This window comes from Eptesicus fuscus, chromosome 20 (genome assembly GCF_027574615.1).
Source record: "Eptesicus fuscus isolate TK198812 chromosome 20, DD_ASM_mEF_20220401, whole genome shotgun sequence".
Classification (NCBI taxonomy): Eukaryota; Metazoa; Chordata; class Mammalia; order Chiroptera; family Vespertilionidae; genus Eptesicus; species Eptesicus fuscus.
The window spans coordinates 29,330,631-29,357,459 of record NC_072492.1 but is presented as its reverse complement, the minus strand read 5'-3'; the positions used below and the strand labels follow the sequence as shown (position 1 = coordinate 29,357,459).

General features: G+C 35.3%; 1 protein-coding gene across 1 annotated transcript in view; it reads right to left on the bottom strand.

The window, feature by feature from the left end:
* BCAS3 (BCAS3 microtubule associated cell migration factor) overlaps positions 1-26,829 on the bottom strand; it is a 464,879-nt gene that overhangs the window by 356,101 nt on the left and 81,949 nt on the right. Inside the window, exons 8-12 of the mRNA XM_028157532.2 lie at positions 19,268-19,375; positions 17,169-17,245; positions 8,313-8,389; positions 6,260-6,343; positions 140-310 (exon numbers count right to left, since the gene is read on the bottom strand). Of these exons, the coding sequence (XP_028013333.1) occupies positions 140-310; positions 6,260-6,343; positions 8,313-8,389; positions 17,169-17,245; positions 19,268-19,375 (517 nt within the window). The remainder of the gene's footprint in view (positions 1-139; positions 311-6,259; positions 6,344-8,312; positions 8,390-17,168; positions 17,246-19,267; positions 19,376-26,829) is intronic.

Below are 26,829 nucleotides of genomic sequence, written 5' to 3'. Positions count from 1 at the left end.
AAATAACCTTGATTTCTAGAAATCTAGATTAACAACCTACAAGGCCAAGTACATTTTGGCTAATCCTGATCCCAAAGAATACTCTCAGTCAGCCAGCCCTCTGCAGAAAATGGATATGACATGCATCCCAAGTTCGTACCTGGCCCTCTCCAACTGTTTCCGTGTCTATTACAGTGATGATGCCTGGGACCAAAGGACTCCGCCTCGAATTACTATGTATGGCAACATCATCTTCTGTCACACCTGAAGGCAGCGTGCCTGTCAGCTGAGTCACCACTTTCCCAACCATCGTCAGGCCGGTTTTCAAAGTCTGTAAAATGAAAGGTAAAACTTATAAATAACTTCCTATCAGTATTTGAATTCTAAGTAGAACTATGCATTTGTTAGTTCTCCTATCAATTAAATTCTTTCTTCTCTTACAAGCCTATATGTAGCAGTGAACTTCACAGAAATTCAGTCTGACTTTTCATGTGACTGTAAATTCAGTATCAGTTTGAGTGAATGGTATCAGTACAGCCCCAAAGTAATCATGGTGAGAATAAAGCCATAAGTAAATAATTAAAAAGCTTTGTTTCACATGAGGATACAATTATATTTTATAAAAATTATGTTCCCCTCTTCTTAATGTATATAACTTAAAACATGTGACATAGTAAGAAGTAGGATGATATCCTATTTTTTTCAGATATTATAAATGTAAAACTATTTTTTAGCATGAAAGTGACTGTGATGATCTGGTAGAATCCCTGTGAAAAAAGATCATGCTTCCAAAGATAATTTATAATATGCTGTTATATAAGATTGTACATCAGGATCTGACATGTGAAAAAATACAGTCTCCATCCAACATACTAATTACTAGATGAATGAAATATCATATAAAATTAGCAAAGAAGATTCTTTTTTCTCTGATAACAGAAAACAATTCAATATAATTCTTCTAAAATGCAATTTTAATTAAAAATAACTTAAGATGCTTTATAATTACATTTTAGTTCCACTTCATTCAAAGCAAATAGACAAAAGTAATGTGTGTGATTATTTTTTATTTTATAGAATCTCATCTAATTAGTCTCATATGCATTAACAAGCAATAAGGTTAAGGTAATGTTTGGGGGCATTGTCTAAAAGGAAGAAAGCTAGAGCATAAAGAAAATTATGAAAAAAAATTATGTGTTTGATAAACATTGGAAAAATACCTAGTCATTAGAGACTAAATAAGTAATCTAGATTACAGGGATAAATGAAAAATTACATATAAAACACACAACCAGAAATATTTTCCCAATTCTCACATTGTGAGAAAAGTTTTTATTAAAATAATTCAAATTAATTTTTAGTAAGGTGACTCTTTTAAAAATAATTGTGGGAAAATAAATATGGATTTAAACCACAATTAGATTAAGTTTCAAAAGGAAATGTATTTTCCGTTAAAACACCACATGATTAACACTAGTAATTTATGCATTATTTTGCTGCATCTATGTTCTATGGAACCTTTACTATGAACTTGGGATTGGTTAACGCTCTAAACGTAAGTAATCTATAGATTTCCTCAAACACCTCAGTTTAAGAGAAAACTGAGGCTACAGAAATTAAGCACAACACCTAGCCAATGACAAAGCCAGAATTTAAAACTAGGGCTATCTATCTCCAAAGCTGGAATTTAACCACTCTCCAGTATTTCCTTATAAGCTATTCCTGTTACTACTTATGATCTCACACTTCATGAATTCAGAACACACACATATACTGGGGAGGGAGGAGGGAGGAAGACTATAACACTGTATTTTAATAAATACTTAAATAAATGACCACCAAAGCCATTTGCTAAATTCAAGCAAAAAGATATAACTTACAACTGACTGAAACCAGAAAAAAGCCACAAATCAATTGTAACTGTTTTGTTTAGTGCTAAAAACTCAAACTGCAGTGATTATAAAACACAGTAGCGTTCCTCAATTAGCAGCCAAACATTTGTTTCAATAATTCACAAGAAATGACTTACAAAGAGTCTGTTAGATTGTTGTTAAGAAAGCCTCTGAAGGACCAACAAAATCAGGCGCCACGGTGTATTGATGTCAGAAGCTAGCCAGGAAGCCTTATTAACCTCTGAGATGCTTCAGCTGATGTACTGACTCCATTAATGCTAATGGAGATGCTCCCACTTAAATGGAGCTACTACCCCTTTATCAAAGAAATGCCTTTCAGGTTTAAAGTCTTAGCTTGTATATCCTCCCCATTTGCCCTTGAGCCTATTATTTCATGCTCTTATACCAATGAATAGGAACAAACTAAAACAACTAGAGCACACAGAAAGTGGGAAATAATGTACCAAAGCAAACCACAAGTTAAATGGGAAAGTTCACATAAAAGAATTAGGAAAAAACTCAGGGATGGGGGGACCAGGGGAGCAGGGTAGTATATTTCTTAGGCAAGGGCTCATATTACATGAAGAGTTATAGGTACTTCTCATAAAAAAGTAAGTAATGACTACCAGTGGGGTCATGTTATTAAAATTTAACAGTCATCAAATCTGCACTTTGTATCGTAAATGACAAGACAGTATTATCTATCATAGCTTACTAACTTCCAAATAAGGTCTAGTGCAGGAGGTGAGAGAGGGGTGCTAGACATTTTCTACATTAGTAAAGACCTTTGCTTCTAGAAGAAATTTGTTTCCATGTCACATCGATGAGTAGTGTCCAGAAGCTATATAATATTTTTTAATAATTTTCATATATCATATTTAGATACCTAAATCACCACACTATGTAATTAGCCTTTTCACTAGATTTTAGTAGAAAGGTTAAGTGCATACCTGATGATTTCCTCAAATACATACAAAAGCTAAGAAAAAAATTAGGAATTAAAAAAACAAATCTAACTAGGCCAAATGGATATGTTAATTTAAATCAGCATAGTACTTATTCTGTTCTGTTGCAGACAGATTTGCCAAAGGGTCACTAGGCATCTTTAACCTTTCTTGTGCCATATCAGTTGTCCTTCCTATCCATTAGTGCTAATGGTGCTGCTCTCACAAAACCTGTTAGTTGTCATTAAGAAGTTATCAGATAACGAGAAAATAGAGGCATTTTTATTAAATCAATTTATCATACTGGGGTTAAAACACATTAAAAGGAAAACTCAACTAAGACAATTACAGCATAACTAGAAAATGTGGAACAAGATTTTATAAATTTATCAAAATAATCCAATTTAAACAATTTCAAAATTAAGTTTTTCCTTTATCACCACCAAAGAGAATTCATCACTATTATATTCTTAAGGAAAGACAAATAAGTTATTTTCAAATTCAAAAGGAAAAATCTAAAACTGTAAACTTTAATTTTAAGTGCTATTTTGAAAACCCAGAAATTAAAAAAAAAAAAAAAAAGGAAGGAAAAGAAAAGAAAGTATTGCTGCATAGGAGATCCAAGTACATATACAACTAATATATTTATACTTATCATTGTACAGTGAAAAAAGAGTAAAAATTTAAAAATTAATCCTTCTATGGTTAAGTACCCTCTATAAATTCAAATCAGAAAGTGTCAGAGAGAGAGAAATATTAATCTTTCTGAGAAAGTGATATAATGAAATGATTGTGAATTTATTTTTAAGATAAACATCTTCTTAAAGAGCATGTACTACATGGCTTTTAAAATTATTTCCATGTTACATCTCAAAAAATATTATATTACATAGAAGTGAAAAAAAACTGGTAAGAAATAAGAAATTTTATTTTCTATTTTCAATGATAGTCTAGGTAAATCAAGTTAATCCACCCCAAAGGAAAAAAGTAGGAAAAATTGGGGTGGGTTTTTTTTTTTTTTTCAACTCTGCTTGAACATATGGAATATTTAACAAGAATGTGAAGAGTTCTTAGGTCAAAATCCAAGAAAACAAGGAAATATTTTAGGCCTAGATGCATTTGATGATTCCAGGGAGGGCTGCTAAGAGACTGAATGGTGTTTTCGGTAGACTTGGGGAACTATGTGGCCATGTTCAAGGGGTTAATTGGGTGACCTTCCCTCCATGCTTTGGGTGGGAACCCAAGGGATACAGAATAGATAGAAGAGGGAACCAGTAGTAATGATGTTCTCAGAGCTATTTCAGGTAAACATTATTTAAAACCTTTAATTTCAATCCCTAAAATTGGATTAAGATGACCCAAGACTGACAGTGTTGCAGAACTCTGGTACCATCTCAAATTTAAAAGTGCTTCTAAAGATTTTTGAAATAAAGTCTGGCAAACCATGAGTCAAGACATTGTAAATAAGGACCAGCTGAAATGAACAAACAAAAATTCACTGAAAGCAAAACCAAATATTGGAGTTATCAGTAACATACTTAAAAATAAGGGTGTTTAAACAACTTGGTAATTTGAAAAAAAAAAATGAATTCTAGAGAATCAGAAATTATCACTATCCACTAAAATATTTCACCAATGCATATGTGTTTTTGTGCATATATTGAAATAACCATTCCCTTTTTCCCTCTAATATTAATATTACACTAATTGTGTATGATGCCAGTTGGGTACTGAAATATCAGGGGGATCACACTGGAAAGTATGATTGTCTAACCAATATGCACCCAAAACTAATACAAATTCACATGGAATGTAAACTGTAATTTTAAAAAAATTATGTAATTAAAAAGATTTTAAAAGAAATGTGTGACATATTCATAGTTATATTTTTCCTTCATTTTATAAATTTACAAACAAGAATACAAATAAGCATTAAAAACAGACAAATGCAATTAACAAAAATTAAACATTACCACTGTATTCAAGTGCTACTGGAAAAATTTTATACATTGCCAGAGCTGACAATGAATGTTAATTAACACTACTTTCATTGGTGACCAAGGATCTATTGGGAATTGACTGAGGGTGTGATCATCAACGTAATTTCTTACAGTTAAACGTGGAAGACCTGAGTATATTTCTCACAGTTTGCAATATTGGAGTGTAACAAGTAGGAAGTTCGAGCTTGTTCTTTTCAAAGCATATTTAGTCTAGTCTCATCCCAGTATGTCCACTTTCAGCTAACAGTTAAACAGCTTACCAGTTACTGAATAAAGCAGGTCACTTTCCTTTTACGAAGGCACACGAAAACATAATTATAGCAAAGAAGAGCTGAAAAACTGTACTACATTATGTAATTGAAAATTATTCTACATTATAATACAACGAGCTACCTGAGGCAAGTGTATGACAGGTCAGTCTAAAAAGCATCGAATATTTGAGAAATGGATCTCCTGTAAATTAACTGAGTAACACTGATGCTACCTAATTACTCAGTCTGAGACTTCCCTTCCTTGAAAGAACCACCATAATTCTGGCATAGACAATGGAGAGAAGTAAGCAATTTTTTTAATAAAGATTCTGACATCTAAAATATAGAGTGCTGTTAGCATAAAAACATGCTAAAACACTTCATGTAAGCATTTGTGATCAATCTTGAAGTATTTTTGTATGTTTCACACGAAAACAGTGTGACCTCTGATTGCCTCCCTGTGGTTTCCTTTAAACTGTTGTTCTCTTCTAAATAGTTGTGCTTTTTATTACATGCTGTCATTTAGAATCGCTCTATCACCCCCTATTATTAGAATTGTTTTGTTGTATACTTCAGAATTCAAAAGGATAGTGATTATAAAATACCTTATAATCAGCATAAAGTTTACGAGCCATCGTCAAAATTAACCCAAGCACACACACAGAAAGAAGTCATGTGACAAACATGCAAGGGGCAGCCTGTGACTAAAGGAACCTTAGAATGTGCCAGGGATCTTACTCAGGTTTTCTTAAGGAATACTACTTTTTTATGCCAACTAAAGATTCATAAATGTTAAAGGACGCAAAGGGATGTCAGTATAGGTAGAATAATGCTAATCACGCATAAAGAATCCAGAAGTCACTACTTAGGACATGTACAGCTTCTTTCAAAAGTGGGATTAATTATATAACAGACTTTACTCTAGCTAACAGACTTAAATATTTAAAATTGGATAACTATAAACCCTATAATCATCACAATAGAAAATAAAGTTTTACTTAAGAACTTTAAGAAATTAAATACCTAATCACTGAGCCACCAATTCTCATGAGACACGAAATAAGTCTGACTTACTTCTTAAGGTTATTATACTTGTGGATGAAAAGGGAAGAGATAATCTCAATCAAATTCAGTGGAGAAACTTGATAATTACTCCAAATAATCACAACTCCCAGAGACTACTGGATACTCACTTTAGCAGCACTAATGACCGTGGCAGTATAAGACTGAATGTTGTCCCCACAGGCTCCACCACGGGACTGATGACATCGAATCAACTGGAAAAAGAGAGCGAGAAAAAGCAGAAAGTCATTTCTATTAAACTGTTTAACTCTACAGGCTATTAGGACAGAGCTTATTTACCATGCATAATGATGGTGGTGGGTGGAAATGTTTGTACAAGTGTATTTCATACAAACAGCCAAAAGCCCTGCTCAGACACTTTTAGCCCTTTTTATAATCTACTGGTGCCATTCAGGCCGTTTCATGCTCAAATGCGATTTTTAATTACAAGATGAATAGTCTTTAAGAATTCATAAACTCTGAAATGGAGGAATCTGGGCTCTGGCAGCCTTTCCACAAATAAAATTTAAAAACATAATCAAAGGACTTAGACATGACTTCCTAACATTAAATATTTAACATGCTAGCAAATTAGAGGTTTTGTCCTCTTAATTCCTACATAAAGATTGTAAAAGGAAACCTAAAAAAATAGACAAAAGATTGTGCCATATTTTCATTTTCAACTGTGTCAGTGTAAAAGTGGCACAAATTATGCATAAATCAACTATGACACAGATAGTAGCTATCCACTTCAGAGGGCTTACTAGTTTTACCATTAGAATGAAAAAGACAGGCCCTTATTCATGTCTGATGTAAATATATTAACCTGCCAATTTTCAGAGTGAATCACTAATTTGACAAACATGATTCTCTCATGTGCTGAGCAATAAACTGGTATTAAATTCTCCACTGCTACTACATTTCCTAAATTGGGTGGGGGGGTGGGTAGGGGAACATATATATTTATACATTATCATTAGCCAAATTCTTACATTTACATTTGTAATGAAATAACAATAATAGAGTGATACGAATTATTACAAGCCAATAGAATTCAAAAAGAATCTACCTCTCCAAACATAAAAACAAAAATGCTTTATATAATCTAAAACCAGGTCATTTGATAAAGATTAGTATATAAGCCTTTTATTCTTTTAATCTAAAATCAAATTCCCCTTCTTCACTGACATTGTATGAAAAAACAATTCCTCAAAGCAATAACAATATCTACATATATAAAACACTAAGTGACTGTCGGACCATCCGACCGTGTGACCATCCAACTGGCCAGTAGGTATGACGTGCACTGACCACAAGGGGGCAGATACTCAACACAGGAGCTGCCGAGCTGCAGTGACTTGGCAGCAGCGGTTCTCCGGTGACACACCCCAGAACCAGAGAGAAGGGAGCCCGATTCCTCCCAGGACCACACAATTCCACCTTTGGCCATAGGTTATGTTGTTGCTGGGGCACTGTCAGCCCCAAATCTGGTTTACTGCACACTTGCATTTGCATTCCACACCCTGTACAACAGCAACTTTTCAGAGTGCCCTCTCGCACTCTGGGACCCCTCGGGAGATGTCGGAGAGCTGGTTTCGGCCCGATCCCGGCAGGCCAGGCTGAGAGACCCCACCTGCCGGAGGGACCCTGCTCACTCCACAGATGCCGGGGAGGGCCCGGGGAGGTTGGCTCCAAGGCGTGTCAGACCTGTCTCACCCAGTCCTGCCCCACCAGCCACGAATCCGTCCACCAGGTCAGTCACTAGTATATGTTATAATGAAATAGCTTTGAAAGTCTCATGTGAGATATCACACTGCCACACTGAATGACTGCTTTTAAGTAGATAAAGTTCAAGGTCAATGGTGAGGAATTTTCCAAATGACAGGTGATCAACAGCAAATGTGGTTGTTTTAGTTAAAAAAAAATAATCTTACTCATTCACCCTCTGCCTCACTGATTCATTCACTCACAACCATTCAAAAAAATTAAGAAAATTATCCCCCTGCTGCCTCCTGCTTCAAATGCTGGGAGAGAGATAGGACAATTGTTGGGTGTCCAACTAAAACCAAAACCAAATCAAAGAAAACAAACTAGTAAGTTAAAGAGTCATCATTGGTTGGTAATCACTTCGGAAAATTTAGGAATGAGTGGTCCATCACCAATAATCCAAGGGCCCTGCCTTACCTTGTTTTCTGCATAAGCCAGCCAGCGGCTCCCAAGAGCAATAGGATTCATGTTAGGCCCTGGACAAGGATAGCAGCCTAAAAAATTTCAAATGGCAATATTTAGAAATTTCTTAATAAATTTTCTGTTGATGTACCATATTTTGATGCCATTAAAATATAACAAACAAATGCTTTTATTTTTCAAGTTTCACATAAAATTACCATAATACTAGTCATTATTCTAATAGCTAAATGAGGTTTTTTATTTTTTCCTCTACAGTTCCCCTTTGATTTTTTACTTTTCAAATAAGAAACAAATCTGGTAATCACTGTTTGCAAATATTGAGCATTTTATACAATGATTCCAGGAACAAGAGAGAGAAACTAAAGCAAATTATTTCAAGTTTATAAGTCTACAACTTCATAAGTCAAGCAACAAATGTTTGAAGAGGCCAGAGGAAGGATACAGTTGGTTCAGGAATTTAAGGGCAAAAGATAAAGAATACATACACCTAAAAGGAAAAGAAGATATAATGTACAATTGGGGGGTGGGGGGCGATAACCACTTAAGTATGAGGCCAAAGAGAAGAAATCCACAAAGGATGCCTCGTTATAAAGAAGTTGGGGAACTATTTACATAATCCAGTCCAGCCAATAAAAAATGATAGAAAGGATTATTTTGAGGTTCTCTCCTTTCAACAAGAATAAATCACCTATTCCTGACAGTGGACACCATCTATGCATAGAAATACCAATGAACTCTACTAACCAAGACACACAAAATTTACTCAAGTATGTGATGTCTGTCATCCTCAAGGCTCTCATCTCCCTCCTGGCTGTGCCAATGAAGTGTCTTGAGGCTATCACCCTCATCTGTCAACTACACAAAATAATATTCCACTGTCTCACAAAACTGCTTCTTATTTTTCAACTACAGTTTGCATTTAATATGATTCTGTATTGGTTTCAGGTGTGCAGCATACTGGTTAGACCAGTGGTCGGCAAACTCACTAGTCAACAGAGCCAAATATCAACAGTACAACGATTGAAATTTCTTTTGAGAGCCAAATTTTTTAAACTTCAACTTCTTCTAATGCCACTTTTTCAAAACAGACTCGCCCAGGCCGTGGTATTTTATGGAAGAGCCACACTCAAGGGGCCAAAGAGCCGTATGTGGCTCGCGAGCCGCAGTTTGCCGACCACGGGGTTAGACCATCATATACTTTACAAAGTGTTCCCCCTGATATTTTCAGTACCCAACTGGCACCATAGATAGGTATCACAATATTATTGACTTTATTTCCTATACTGTACTTTACATTCCCATGACTATTCTGTAACTATCAATCTGTACTTCTCAATCCTTTCACCTTTTTCACCCAATCTCCCAACCCCTCTCCCCTCTGGAAACCATCAAGTCTATACTCTGTATCTAGGAGTCTGTTTCAGTTTTTCACAGAAATGCTTCAAAGGGACTCGTGGAAAGACTGCAGAATGAAAGAATGCAAAAAGCCTAACCTAAAGGACTCCTGGTTTACCATTCCTAAAGTATCTGGTTAATATTTTCACAAATGTTTTCTTCTAAAATGTACACTAGAGGATCAAGCTAAGGTTATCTATTTCATAGTTTTAGTATCAATTTGGAATCTAAATTTTTGCAATCAGGAGGCAAACAAGATTTTATAACAATAACCTTTTCTTCCCATGGCAAAAATAAATAAAATAAATAAACAAATTACATAAACACATAAATATAGTATCAAAAAATAGCCTTTCTAATTTTCAAACTGCACTGTTCACATACATGCTACCTAGCAGAAAGTCCCAGTCTATGTTGATCCTAAAAGACAGAGTAATCAATGCATGACATTTCATTCAAAAGCATACTTCTTAATAAAAAAATTAATAAATTAAAGCATATTTATTAGGTAATGGCCAAAAAAGTCATCTATACAGAAATTTTTTTCAAATATTCAAATAGTGTGCTCAGCTAATAGCCAGATATTTTAAAGCCACTTTTGATAGAGATCTTTTTTAAATGTATATTCCATGGTTCCCTGAATTCAGAGAGCCTTGTGAGAAGCAAAAGTCATCATTTTGAAAGTTGGTGTTGCTGTGTTCACAACACTGGAGAAATCCACATTGATTTGCTTCCATTATACACTAGTTTTCGTTTCACCTCCTTCAACTGTCATCTATCTTGAGATTTCATTGTTAAAAAAGAAGATTTAAAATTTTATTTTGCTATATCCACTTAATGTTAATTATGGCTAAATATTATGGGGAAAAAACACAGGACAAAGGCCCATTAAAATAGTGCAAAACAACACACTCTAACAAACAGTATGTATCACTTAGTTAAAAGATTTCATTTCTATACTCATATTGAGTAAACTAATCCTACTCATACAAAAATGTGCTTTTATATATGTGCATACATATATTCCACAGGCATTTTTAGAGCTAGAGAAATGAGTATAGGTACGGTGCATAAGATAGTTTCCCCCTTTTCAATGTCGTTAAGTAAATAAGAATATTGAATTGTGGCATTACATAAGAGGTAGCTAATCTCCTGAAATTTGAAGTCAACATAATCTAACTCTCAATTCTAATAACCATTTTGCCTCACTATATCCTAATAAGTATATATTCTCCTTTCTAAAACAAAAGCATACTACGGAAAAGTACAGTTAACAATTCTTCATTTTACTTTTAGAGTCAATGTTTTTAGAAACTCAGTGGACCTCAAGAGTTACAGTGTATTGGGATAAAAGCAAACTGTTTTTCTGCTCTTCAAAAACATTTTACAGCTGGAATCAGCAGAACATCAGCCACTCAGCACTATCCCAACTTTATAAGCATGACTTCTTTAAAGATTAACTGTTGCCTCCAGCTAAACTTTGAAAACAAATGAAGGGGAAAAAAACCAACCCGCTATAATATTAGGACTAATTCTAACAAGTTTACAATGTTTGTGAACAAAGTAAAAAAGAACTAGGTATTTTAAAAACTTGGGTTTCTGAATTTAAATAAAGATAAAATTCAAGAAAAGCACAATAAATGAAGATTCTTCCACTAGAGTAATTATAAGGGCACAAGACATACAATTTAGAGCAGGGGTCCTCAAACTTTTTAAACAGGGGGCCAGTTCACTGTCCCTCAGACCGTTGGAGGGCTGGACTATAGTTTAAAAAAAAACTATGAACAAATTCCTATGCACACCGCACATATCTTATTTTGAAGTAAAAAAAAAACAAAACGGCAAAAACACGCGCATGTGGCCCGCGGGCCGTAGTTTGAGGACGCCTGGGTTAGAGGGCATCCTCCCAGAAGCGTGGTCCTAATGGAGAGTTCACCTGAACTCATTTTGAAAACCAAAGAATTTAACCACGCTCCGTAACACTCTGCCTTATTTTTCTTGGTAAGAATAACTCAAGAGTTCAGACCTTTGTGGGGGCGGGGAGAACCTGATGTCTGCATTTATGGTCAACTGACTTTCAACAAGGATACAAAGGCAAGTCAATGAGGAAAGAATAATTTTTCAACAAATGGTGGGTCATCTGGATATCCATGTGCAAAAGAATTAAACTGAACCTTGACCTCACACAGCATACAAAAATTAACTGTAAATGAATCAAAGACATATAAGAACATATATGCATAAATCACAGACACAGACCACGTTGTGGTGATCGCCAGAGGAGAGGGGAGGTGTGGGCTGGGTGGAGGTGGGCAAAAGGGGTGGGGTGGGGATGGAGACATCTGTATTAGTGTCAACAATAAAAAATAAAGTTAAGAAATGAAAAAGCTAAAAGTATTAACCTCATGTAACAAAATATAGTGGTAAATCTTCACAACCTTAGGTTAGGCAATGTTTTCTTAGATATAACACCAAAAATAAGCGATAAAAAAATAGATAAATCAGACTTCATCAAAATTAAAACTTTTGTGCCTCAAAGGACACCACAAAGAAAGAGAAAAAACAACTCACAAAATTGGAGTTTTGCAAAACATGTACCTGATAACTGACTACATCTGGAATATAAACAGAACTATGTCAATGCGGAAAATACAACTCAATATAAAACTTAACAAAGAAGATAAAAGATGGGAAATGCAAATTAAAAGTAGAATCAAATACCACTTCATGAGACCCTAATAGAATAGCTATAATCAAAGAACAATAACGATTGTCAGCGTGAATGTAGAGAAATTGGACCCTCAGACACTGCTGGTGGTGATGTAAAATGTTGCAATCACTCTGCCTGGCAGCTCTTCAAATAGAGAAGGATAGAATTACCATATGACCAAGCAATTTGACTCCTAGGTACATACCCAAGAGAAATGAAAATGCATGTCCATACAAATACTTATATCCAAAAGAAATGAAAAAAATACTTCCCCATAAAAACCTTTTACTCAAAAAAGCATTATTCATAATAGCCCGAAAATGGAAACTAAAGGTCCATCAATTGATAAACAGACAAAATGTTATTAAACACACTATTATTCAGCAATAAAAAGAAATTAAGAATAACATTACATCATCTGAACATACCAGTTTATCTGTCCACTCACCCACTAAAAAACAACTTGGTGGCTTCTACATTTTGGCAAGGTGAATAAAGCTGCTATAAATACCATGGGCATGTTTTTTAAGTGGACATAAGTTTTCAACTCCTTTATGTAAATGCCCATTGATAGATAAATGTCTAGTTTTGTGAGAAACTATCAAACTGTCTGTTAGAGTGGTTGTACTATTTTGCATTCCCAGGAGCAATATATGAGATTTCCTATTGCTCTACATCTTTGCCAGCATTTGGTGCTGTCAGTAGTCAGCATTTTGGCTTTGTCTAATAATGTGGCATCTCATTGTTGTTGTTTTTGTTTAAAAATGATTTTATTGCCGAAACCGGTTTGGCTCAGTGGATAGAGCGTCGGCCTGCGGACTCAAGGGTCCCGGGTTCGATTCCGGTCAAGGCATGTACCTTGGTTGCGGGCACATCCCCAGTAGGGGGTGTGCAAGAGGCAGCCGATCGATGTTTCTCTCTCATCGATGTTTCTGGCTCTCTATCCCTCTCTCTTCCTCTCTGTAAAAAAATCAATAAAATATATTTTTTTTAAAAATTATTTTATTGATTTTTTAAGAGAGAAATGAAGGGAGAGGGATAGTGAGATACAAAGATCCATGAGAGAGAAACATCGATAGGCTGCCCCCATACCTGCATGCAGGGGATTGAGCCTGCAACCCAAGCATGTGCACCAACCAAGAATCCAACCATTGACCTCCTGGTTCATAGGTTCATGCACAACCACTAAGCCAAACCAGCCAGACTGTTTAAATTTAAATTTCACTGATGAACTACCATTGAGAGCATATTTTCATATGCTTATTTGCCATCTGAATATCTTCTTTTTTCTATTTAAGGTCTTTGGCCCATTTTTTAATCAGTTTGTTTTCTTCCTGTTGAGTTTTCAGAGTCTATGTATAGTCTGGATAACAGTCCTTTATTAGATGTGTCTCTTACAAATATTTTCTCCCAGTCTGTGCCTGGTCATCTCATTCTATTGACAATGTATTTTACAGAGCACAAGTTTTTAATTGCAATAAAGTCCACCTTATCAATTACTTATTTCATGAATTGTGCCTTTGGTGTTGCATCTAAAAAGCCATCACCATACCCAAAAGTCATCTAGGTTTTCTCCTGTTATAGTCTATACATTTATACTTTTGTGCTTTGCACTTAAAATTAATTTTAGTTAATTTTTGCAAAGGATGTAAGGTCTATATCTAGATTCAGTTTTTGGCACATGAATGTCCACTTGTTGCAGCACCTTTTGTTGAGGATATCTTTGCTCCATTGTACTACCTTTGCTTATTTGTCGAAGATCTGTACTCTCTATTCTGTCCCACTGATACATCTGTCTATTCTTTTGCCAATGTCAACACTAAAAGTGAACCCTAAAACAAACTTTTGGCATTATATGTTTTATGGGTTGAATAAATGTATACTGACATATAACCATCATTGTAATATGATAGAGTATTTTCACTGCCCTACAAATCCTCTCTGCCTATTTATCATCTCTGCCCTCCCCATTACCCCATCAACCACAGATCTTTTAACTATCTCCATATCTTTGCCTTTACACATACAGAGACTTTTCCTGAAAGTATAGGTAAAATTTTATGTTTGGCTTTTCTTAACATTATCTCATAAGCATTTTACATATTGCCATGAAAGTATCATGAAAATAATTGTACATGCTAATTTAAAAAAAGAAACATCATGAGTTGAAGAGTACTGCCATTCAATATAAGGCTAAACAGGTGGGAATAATGTGCAGTGAATAAGAAAGTCTTAAGTTATTTCATTGAACATATTTGCTGAGTGTCCACTATGTATCAGGCACCAGGCTGTGAAAACACCATGGCAGCCTAGTCCATTGTACATAAATGAGAAACCAAAAGAAGGTAGATTTGACTTTTACCTTGAGTTGGACTGAGTTCTCACATTAACATTCCAAACCTTTCTTAGATAATTTACAAATTTTCTTTGAAATATTAAAGAAAGAAAAAAGCTCCTATTTCAAAAATTAAAAATAATTGTGCATTTTTAAGATCCTTTAAATTCATTTCTTACATTTCTTATTCATCATGAACATATATGAAGAACACACACTAATACTAAGAAATAACATGAGGACTATAAGGAATACATGTTCCTCCTCCAAGTAAAAATGGGGGCCAATGGAAAGAGTCACTTACTTACTGTATAATCTTTTGCGCTCTCTCTCTCTCTCTGGAGACTTCCTATCTACGTTTCAACTTAAGCACACTGGAAATGACTGCTAATGACACCTATCAGTCCTTGTCTTTTGTTTTCTTAATCGTACATGGGTTTTAGATTTCCACATCAGACAGCTGCTCAGGGCCACCTTTTCTGTACAGCCAAAGACAAAGGTGTCTCCTTTCTCATCACACTGGCTGCGTTCCCTTTCCAGTTCTCTATCAGCTCTCTTTACCTGATCCTTCACCCCTTTGGCACAAATTCCCAAGATACTTTCTCTGATGGACACAGCTGTCTCTACTAATTTTACAGTCCCGATTCATACATAACTAAGGTACTCACAATTGTATTACACAAGAGCTTTTCAATTTTAGAAGTTAAATGCTTGCACGATCAAAACAATAGCCTCATAGACCAATGGAACAGAATTGAGAATCCAGAAACAAACCTACATGTGTATGGGGCAACCAATTTTCAACAAAGGAGCCAAAAACACACAATGGAGAAAATAAATAAGTGGTGCTGGGAAAATTAGAAGGCCACATGCAAAAGAATGAAACTGGACTGCTATCTGTCACCATACACAAAAATTAACTCAAAATGGATCAAAGACCTAAGTATTAGATCCCATGAAAAAATAAAATACATAGAAAAAAAAACTTAGGTAGTAAACTTAAGGATCTTAGTGTCAGAGAGGACTTTATAAATTTGACCCCCAAAGGCAGGGAAGTTAAAGTAAAAATATGAAAACATCCTCAAATTTACTGGCTATAAGGAAAATGCACATGAAAACCACAGTGAGATATCACCTCACACCTGTCAGAATAGCTGTTATGAAAAAGTCAACACACAAGTTGGCAAAGATGTGAAGAAAAGGGAACTCTCATGCACTATTGGTGGAATTGTAAGTTGGTATAACCACATGAAAAATAGTATGGTGATTCCTCAAAATTTTAAAATCAGAACTACCGTAACACCCAGCAATTCTACTTCTGGGCATTTATTCAAAGAAAATGAAAACACATTTGAAAGCTATATGCATCCCTATGTTCACTGCAGTATTATTTATCATCGCCCAAGACATGGAAACAACCAAGGTGTCCATGCTAATTAAAAATAAATAAAAAAATAAATATAATATATATATATATAAATGGATAAAGAAATGTGATATATATACACACACACACAATGGACTATTACTTAGCCATTAAAAAGAATAAAATCTTACCATCTGTGACAACATGGATATTATGCTAAGTGAAATAGACAGAGACAGACAAAAACTACCGTCTTACTCAGGCCTCCTCAAACTACGGCCTGTGGGCCACATGCGGGTGTTTTTGCCGTTTTGGTTTTTTACTTCAAAATAAGATATGTGCAGTGTGCATAGGAATTTGTTCATAGTTTGTTTTTTTTAACTATAGTCCGGCCCTCCAACAGTCTGAGGGACAGTGACTGGCCCCCTGTTTAAAAAGTTTGAGGACCCCTGGTCATACTAGACTACAGTAGAAAAAAAAATTCTAACTCCAGACTTCCTTCCGAATCAATTCTTGCTGAAATTTTCATCCTTCTGGCCTGCCCTACAAATCTTAGACGTGTCCATTACCTTTTTAAAAAATCCCTCTCCCTCTCTACCTGTGTGTGTAGATTCTATGCTTATTTCTGCACTTCTGAGCAGTAAAGTCTGAAGATGTGGGGAAAGGAGGAGGGAGAGAGACAGGCTCACACATTTCACCCAGGTGTGGGCTAGAGGGGGTCAATGGTGGGGAGAAAGAGACATCTGCAATATTTTCAACAACAGACATAAAAAAATTTTAAATTCCTCATGTGTGATAATACAGTTACCTCAAGTATGTTATGATAATTTATTAAACAACTGCTTTAAAAGTACAACATAGCTACATGAGAATATATAAGAAGAAACTGAGGCAATCTAGTATAAGGCTTGCTTAGTAATATGTGGAAAACGTGTTGTGGGTTGAAAATTCATACCATAAAATTATAGTACTAAATAAGACATCAACAGAAACATAGGAATATCCTAATAATTGAATGCCAGGAAATATCAAGTTGGTACATACTTGTTACAAAAAACTTTTTTGTGAAAGTACAGCTATCAAAGGCAGCAATTTTCTCCTGCAAGACTACGACAAGGATCCTAAAATTAGAAAGAAAAAAAAATTTTTTAAATGTGAGTGTGAAAGTCTATAGAATCATAAATAAGTTAAATCATCTAGATTTAAACAAGTATCTATCTTTAAAGCTTTAAAAAATCAAGCATTTCTTATACAATTTAGACTAGAAATATATGCCTCATAAAAGGCAAAAATATAACCATAAAACCCTTAATAATCAAGATAGACATTACAGGAATAAAAGTGACAGAGAACCAAATACATCTCAAAAAAATTTTTCCTCTGAATAAAATTTTGTCTCCACTTATTATAAATCAAATAAATCTATATTCATTAAGAATGTATAAGATCAATAAATTGCTGGCTATTTACTAAAAGTGTTTTTCCACTTCTGGCTCAAAGTCATGGAATTGAACATAAAATGGATTTATCTAATTTGTCACTTAAAATTATTGCTGAATTTCCCAACACAAAAGCAAAAAAAACCCAATTCAGACACTATTATTCAGTGCAAATGAGTCATTTCTGATTGACTCAATATATTAAAAGTTAATCAGACTCCGTATGAACTATAAGTTCTCCCCCCTTGAGATTTACAAATAATTAGGAAAATAATTAGTTATAAATTTTCTTAAACTGAAATTCCTAAAATACATCCCAAATAAAGTTATATTACAAACTACATTTTAGAGCTGTTCCTTGCAAAGGCATTAACAGGCAAATTTCAAAGTTTTTAAAAATCAAATAAAAATTATAATGATTGGCAAGTATTTAACATACTCGTCTTTGAATAATTTGATATATCATAGGATAATTACATTATCCCAACAATAATGTATTCCTTCTATCTATAATAATAAAAGCCTAATATGCTAATTAGACTGGATGTCCTTCCGGAAGATCTTCCAGACGAAGCCAGGCGGCGAGGGAAGCCCACATCCGGGGTGTCTGATGGCAGCCAGAGGGAAGCCCGGGTCCCGGATGCCAGAGAGAAGCCGGTGCTGGCAGCCAGGGAAAGGAAGACCTACCCTTGCACGAATTTCATGCATCGGGCCTCTAGTTTCCTGTAATTTTTGAGTTTGACATTACTGAAGTCGAAATATGCATAACAATTAGACCTTCAATATGAATTGTATACTATCACTGAGTTTTTCTTTGCCTGTTTCTTTCATTCAAATGCTTTCATAGTAGTATCAAAGCCAATGTGTTCTTATATGTATCACTATGTCTACCCTTCCTACTACGTTCAACCTTTCTGAGTCACTTTCTGAAATATTCCTTTAAAATCTAACCTGAATCTTTTATTATAAAATTTATTTTATATTGACACAGCACAAAATATTTCATTTTCCATGTTCTATGTGTTTGCTTTTTAATGCAATGGAAGAATTGTACTTTTGCACGCATGACCTTGATCGAGACATTTACGATCGTAGGGCTTCAGTTTGTGCAAATGTAAAAGTAAAGTGTTGAGTAACAGAAGATTCTTAGGGTCCCTTTCTCCTTCAATGTTTTCATTATTACCAGGTCAGGCAAAAGTTCAACCCAAATCTGAAAACTTTCCTAGAGAATATAACAAAACAGATCTTAATGAAGGGAAACATTAGCTCAATTGCAGTCTTAAGGAATAAGGAAAAAAATCTTTTTTGCAGTTCACAGTGCTAAAAGGAAAACACATTTCATATCATAAACCAATAAACACAGAAGCACATATATCATAAATACTAAAAAGTTATGTGATACATATAAAATCATTTCAAATAACCTTGGTATGTTTGCTCAGATACTTTCTATTCTTTTCCATTTCATTTTTAAAACACTGGTTATAATTCACTAAATTTAATTCAAAATTCACTAATGAGTCAAGACTAAAAATTTGAAAACATTTGTTAAGAACTTTTCAGAGCTACTCCATTTAGCAGAATTCAAAAGGTATTTTTGCAATTTAAAAAAAAAAAATCAAAGGTAGTCAATTATATTGGCATGGCTCCACATGCCCAGGAGATATGTTACTTTGTAAAAGAAATACATGAAAAAATGCTTACCGCTTATTGCAATGAAGATCATAGATAGGAGTTTTAAACTGAATAGACTTGACCATTTCCCCAGTACGAAGTGAATACAGATCCACACAACAGTAAGGTGGGCTAGTGCTAAAAAAAAAAAAAGAAAGAAAGAAAGAAAAAAGACAAATGCCATTAGTTTTCACAAGGTAGTAAACTCTATATTTTCTGGGTGAAAAGGTGAAGAGCTTGAGAAATACAGATTGGTAGTTACAAAATAGTCATGGGAATGTAAAGTATAACAAAGGAAATATAGTCAATAATATTGTAATATCTATGTGTGGGGCCATGTGGGTACTAGAAATATCAGGGAAACACTTTGTAAAGTATATGAGTGTATAGCCACTATGCCATACACCTGAAACCAATACAAAATAATATTGAATATTAACTGGAAATGAAAAAAAAATTAATTAAAAAAAATGTTACTGAGAATGTGGAGAAAAGGGAACCCTTTTGCACTGTTGGTGGGAATGGGAACTGGTGCAGCCACTATGGAAAACAGTATGAAGGTTCCTCAAAAAATTTGTAATTTGCCCTAGCCAGTTTGGCTCAGTGGATAGAGCATTAGCCTGCAGACTGACGGGTCCCAGGTCAATTCCGGTCAAGGGCACATGCTCGGGTTGTGGGCTCAGTCCCCAGTGGGGGTGCGTGCAGGAGGCAGCCAATCGATGATTCTCTCACATCATTGATGTTTCTATCTCTCTCTCTCTCCCTTCCTCTCTGAAATCAATAAAAAATTGTAATTTGTTATTCATAACAAAAACAGTTTTAAGTGTTGATCAATAAAGAATGGATATATTGTGATATATTAATGTAAAAGAATGTTTCTAGAGTATTACTCAGCAATTTAAAAGAACAAATTATCCATACAATAGAGATGAACCTCACACCATTATGAACTAAAAAAAAAAAAAAAAAAAAAAAAAAAAAAAAAAAACTAGAAAGGCAAAACTATAATATAGGAAGCATATCAGTGGTTGCCAGGGACCAGGGAAGGAGGGAAACTATATAGTATAAAGTGGCATGAGAAATTTTTGGGGAGTGATGGAAATATTGTTGTGTCGTGATTATATCAGGTACTCACACAACTGTATACTATTGGCAAAACTGGGTCGGGGATGGGGAAATCTAGTAAAACTTCAACTTCAATCTCTAAAATTAACACAAGGCAAAAATTCTTCTCTTACTGTTCCCAATAATTAAACCAATCCTCTGCTGAGAAGCAATGAGTTAATAATAAATGAAATTTAACATTTTGCCAGACCAACTGGGAAGTAAAACACAGCTTGTCACATTCAATTAGCAGCTCATTACAGCTATTGGTACATAGAAACTTGAATTCTGATCATTTCACTGGCATCATACACTGTCACAACTGAGATTGCTTCTGCAGAAAGCCTCCCATAGAGGTAGACAAAACAAATGCAATGAAGGTTGTTTATAGAGTTGACTTAACAAGACTTGAAAGAACTAAAAATTCTATTGGTATGTGCAAAACCCTGCTTATTCAATGCCTAATAGAATAAAGATAACTCTTTAAAATAAGAGTTTTCAGCCTAAACCGGTTTGGCTCAGTGGATAGAGCGTTGGCCTGCGGACTGAAGGGTCCCGGGTTCGATTCCGGTCAGGGGCGTGTACCTTGGTTGCGGGCACATCCCCAGTAGGGGTTGTGCAGGAGGCAGCTGATCGATGTTTCTCTCTCATCGATGTTTCTAACTCTCTATCGCTCTCTCTTCCTCTCTGTAAAAAAAATCAATAAAATATATTTAAAAAAAAAAAAAAAATAAGAGTTTTCAGAAAGTCACACATTCATAAAGGAGTCACACGTTCTGTCAATAACACAGCTGTGTACACGCTTGGCATATCCTTTTGTTCTCTACTTTCTCTCTTTTCAAAAGCCTTGACCATTTCCCTGGGACACAGTTCAAGACAATCTTAATTTTCCTCATGGGTAGGCTGACGAGAAAGCTCTCCATAACATCAGCAGTAAGCATGCCCCATAACAGGAAGGGCACATGTTATACTAAAGCATGCAGACATGACATACAAAGCTTTTACTTAGTACTCTCGTATACCCTACACAGTGCCCCAGAAAATAAGACAATTAAAGTTAGAGATCAGCAGAATGAAAATAAAGAAAGAAAATTAAAACAGCTTATGGTCAACACTGTAAATCAATTAAGCTTAACCAACTTACAGAAGACTCCACCCAACAAAAGCAGAATCCTCTTTCTTCTGAAGTGCTCACAATTATATTTAAGCATGGGCACTTGTGATCTATTCCATTATATCACACTTTAAAAATCTATCTATCTAGTTAAAGTTTTCCTAAATCATATATCTCTGCTCATTTATTCTGGTTTCAGAACCTATCAATGACACCCGCCCTAGCTGGTTTGGCTCAGTGGATAAAGCATCAGCCTACAGACTGAAGGGTCCCAGGTTCCAGTCAAGGGCATATGCCTGGTGGCAGGCTCGATCCCCAGTAAGTGGTGTGCAGGAGGGAGCCAATCATTGATTCTCTCTCATCATTGATGTCTCTCTCTCTCTCCCTCTCCCACTCCCGCTCCCTCTCCCTCTACCTCTCTCACTCCCTCTCCCTCTCTCTTTCCCACTCCCTCTCCCTCTCTCACTCCCTCTCCCTCTCCGTCTTCCACTCTCTCTTCCTCTCCCTCTCCCTCTTCCATCCTCTCTAAATCAATAAAAATATTTTTTAAATGACACCCCATTGCCACAGAATAAACGTCAACCTTTTATCTAAGCAAATAAAGCCCCCATAATATGGACCAAATTGTTTTAAATATTTAGTGTACATTTTCTTCTTGTATTCTAGTTCAAATACCATTAGTGACTTTTTAAAAATGGTTTTATTGATATTTAGAGAGAAAGGGACAGAGAGACAGAAACATGGATGAGAGGAACATCGTCAATCAGTTGCCTCCTGTACGCCCTCACCAGGGACCGAGCCTACAACCCGGGCATGTGCCCTAAAAGGGAATCCAATCGTCAACCTCCTGGTTTCTGGGTCAGTGCTCAACTGCTGAACCACACTGGTCAGGCCATTAGTGACTTTTCTACTCATGGTCCTCTATTCCACCCCCATCTCCAGACATCTAATGATTCTCATCATTGATGTTTCTATTTCGCTCTCCTTCTCTCTTCCTCTCTGAAATCAATAAAAATATATTTTTTTAAAGTGGATTCTCTCCCAGTCAACCCTTGAGAGCAGCCTTGTAAGACCCTAAACTCAGGACCCAGTTTGTCCTTCTGCCATTGTACTACTTCAAAATAACATTGGGTTGCCTTTTCACCTACTATATTTGAACATTAAATTTCAGCATTGTAACTGAAGTTATAATTTACTGTTTATATTTTAATCTAATTAATTTCTTTACATAAAGTAGTATATGGACAATTACATTAAACTAATACACATTTACATAATTTTAAAAATTTTATCAATATAAACTATTCTGAGACAAATCTCAGTGGGTGTCTATTTCTTCAGTTCTTCTGTAACACATTAACAATGTTAGTATCCTAACTTACTTTTTAAAGCAATAGAAACAGTTTACAAAATAATAAAGCTGGAAAACTACTAAACATCAAATATTTGAAATAAAAAAAGTTATTTTAATCTTCATAAGTTATATCAGTAATTTGTTCTTAATGAATTGAGGTTACAAAGTTGAAAGGCTTGACCAAATGTACATAACCACATCATTTGGTTGAGTGATCATCAGAATTCTCAATCCATTACTTCAGAATTCTTTTATATACAAATAACACTATACATGTTGTAAACATGGGGAAATATTCTGACAGTCTGTCTCAGATCTAGCAATTACTACTTAAAGAAAAAGTCAACAATACAGTGAGGTCAAGACAAATGAACCACTTAAAGGACTCTGAATTGGAACTGAAATTAAGGTTTTTAGGTATGTACAGCTAAGTATTGCTGTTGAAGTACATCTTTTCATGTTAGAATTAATAATCCCTTTTCTATGTCAAAAACTAGGTTTTAACTTCTAAAGAATAATATATGACCCAGGTATCTTGAGCCTTTTGTGAAGAGTTAGTATAATGTTGAATACTTTTGCATTTTTTATGTATGAAGAAATGATGGACCTTATGCTCTATTTTTGAAATTTAAATACTACCTAAAAACAGTATATTAGCTAATTTTTTATGCTGTATAGGGGAAAAGGAGTTATAAAGAATACAATATTAAACTACTATACTCAAATTTATAAATATCTAAAATATTTAAATTTCTAATCTCAGTCTAATTTTAATTCTTATAATAACATGCTTTTAAAACCTTTTTAAAATATGATTTTATTGATTTTTAGATAGAGAGAAAGGGGGAGTGAGAGAAAGATAGAAACACCAATCAACCATCTCCTACACACCCCCATACTGAGGACACAGCCCTCAACCTAGGCATGTGCTCTGACCAGGAATTGAACTGCTGACCTCTTGGTGAATGGGATGATGCTCAATCCATTGAACCACACCAGCTGGGTAATAATAATATGCTTTTTGCTTTATATTAATATATTTTATTAGAATCATAGCCATTTCTTATCCCAATGTTTTCAAAATAATATCTTTTGTAATGCAATACAATGAGCATCACCTTAAAGCAATGTGAAATATGGCTTTTATGATTTGAAAATTCTAAACATTAATACCATTTTCCTTTACAAACACTTTTATTATTTTCATTCATGATATTTAACAGATTGAAACAAAATTAGGAAAAGCGGAACAAAGTATCTGAGAAAGTGACATTTTCCAAGAATGTGCATGTATAAGTGAAACACAAAATAGCAAAGACATCTTAAATCTACCACAAATTGCAAGAAGCATGGAAACACTTATTTTTAAATGGGAAAAAGCTGCACAACCTTCAACATGTGTTACTGAATCTAATCCTTTAAATATAAGAGGAAAATTTTTGATAGAATTACATTATTTGTATTCTTATTCAGTTCCTAAAGAACAAAAGCCACTTGGTTGCATGTTTTATTAAGTAATTAAAAAGAAAATGGAAACTTAACCATATTAAAAGCTAAGTTTGTGATTATCCTACTTAATAATATTTTTCTTCAGTAAAGTTCTGAATAAACACTGGGTAATTAAACCTTCCAACACTACCCCAAGTTGCAAGAGTGGTAGTAGTGAAGCCTTTATTTGGGAGGCAACCAGCAGGCAGAAGTAACATCTCCACATAAAAGTAGGGGGTAATGTCAGAATTGGGGGTTGAATCAGATGTTCTTCACATACTGCATAACAGGCAACCAAAGACATCCTGCATTCGATTTTTTTTTAAGTAAATTTCTGTTATTTGCAATGAAATACAAAGATGAGCTGGAAATACTCTACCTTTAAGGGAGAATTTAAAATAACTAGGTATGTGTTTTTTTTAACCAGATAGAATATAAAGTTATAATACAAGAAAATGTGTATAATATATCACAGTGAAAAGCAAAGGCAATGAAAATTCAAATTATGAAAAATATGTTACAGGGGAAAAGAAAAGTCTGCAGTTGACTTCATATATCCATCCTATATAATAAAAAGCTAATATGCAAATCAACCAAACAGCAGAACAACTGGTCGCTCACTGACCACCAGGGGCCAGATGCTCAATGCAGGAGCTGCCGCCTGGTGATCAGTGCATTCCCACAGGGGGAGTTCACAGCTGGCGAGCGCAGTGGCAGTGGCAGGAGCCTCTCTCGCCTCCGTGGCAGCACTAAGGATGTCTGACTATGGGGAACGGGCCTAAGTCAGCAGTTGGACATCCCCCAAGGGCTCCTGGACTGTAAGAGGGCGCAGGCCGGGCTGAGGGACGCCCAAGTGCACAAACTTCATGCACCATGTTATTTTATATAACATCCTATATAATAAAAGCCTAATATGCTAAGTGTCTGGTCTTCCAGTCATCTGTTCAAGCAATCAAAGCGTAATATGCTAATGATATGCTAAGGCCGCTCAACCGCTTGCTATGATATACACTGACCACTAGGGGATAAACGCTCCGGATGGTAGGTTAGATTGCTGCTGGAGTCCCGCCGATCAAGACTGAGAGAGATGGACCGGACAGCCCTGGAGCCCTCCTGCAGTCCCTCTCAAGCTGGCCAACCACCCGCATCCCTCCCCGGCCCCAATCATGCAACGGTGGAGTTCCTTGGCCTGGCCTGCACCCTCTCACAATCCAGGACCCCTCAAGGGATGTTGGAGAGCTGGTTTCGGCCCAATCCTGCAGGCCAGGCTGAGGGACCCCACTGGTGCATGAATTCACGCACTGGGCCTCTAGTTTGTTATATTAGTGGTTGCTTTAGTACAGCACTTAAATTTTTTTTTTAATAGGAAAATTTTTTATTATATAGCAGAAATCAGCCAACTATGTCCCAAATCCAACCCCACTGCCAGTATCACTGGAACATAGCCACACTCACTTTTTCTTTATTTTCTATGGCTGGGTTGAGTAGTTGCCATAGAAACCATATGGTCAGCTAAGATTAAAACATTTCATATATGGTAAACAAAATTTCAATGATCTATAGGGTGGTGTGTTTTTTTCCTAATGTAATGGGGCTGTTTTACACTGTTCTTCTCAGGGGTTTTATAGTATTTGCTTCAGTTGTTGTGGAGGAATTCAAGGTGAGCCTAGTTCCTTAAAAACTAGGAACTCTACAATAAGACATCATAGGATTAACTATTCTAATTTTTTTATATATTTTTTATTGATTTTTTTTACAGAGAGGAAGGGAGAGGGATAGAGAGTTAGAAACAATCGATGAGAGAGAAACATCGATCAGCTGCCTCCTGCACACGTCCTACTGGGGATGTGACCGCAACTAAGGTACATGCCCTTGACCAGAATCGAACCTGGGACCCTTCAGTTCGCAGGCTGACGCTCTATCCACTGAGCCAAACCGGTCAGGGCCTAATTTTTTACATTACCGCCATTGCCTCTCTTATTTGGGAGCAATATATATGTTCTAGTTTTCTATCCATTTTCTCAAGCTCTCATTTAATTCCAATTTTCTACCATTCTCCCTTGAGTGCCTTCCAATTTCTTCATCAACTGTGATGCATTTGTGGATTTTTCCCCCATCTATTTCTTCCCATAGATTTTGTCTCTCCTATTATATTCACCCTTTCTTCCCAGAGTTCTCCTATTTGTTTTGTTTCCTCCCTTCATAGGTAATAAATTATATAAAATTATTCTGAAATATTTGTTTACAATTATCAATTGATCAATAGCAACACTATTCTACTGATTGTTTTTCACTTACCAGTAATATCTTGCTGAGTTAGGTTTTTCATTTGCCCGTATCATGTAAGTTTTCAAAGAAAAAGTTGTTCATAATATTGCTTTTAATGACCATGAGATCGTAGTAATGCCCCTTCATTTACTCTTGATATTGGTAATTTGTGTCTTCTATTTTTCTTGATCCATCTCACTAAAGGGTTATCACTTATATTAGTGTTTTCAAAGAACTAACTTTTGGCTTACCTGATTTTTCTCT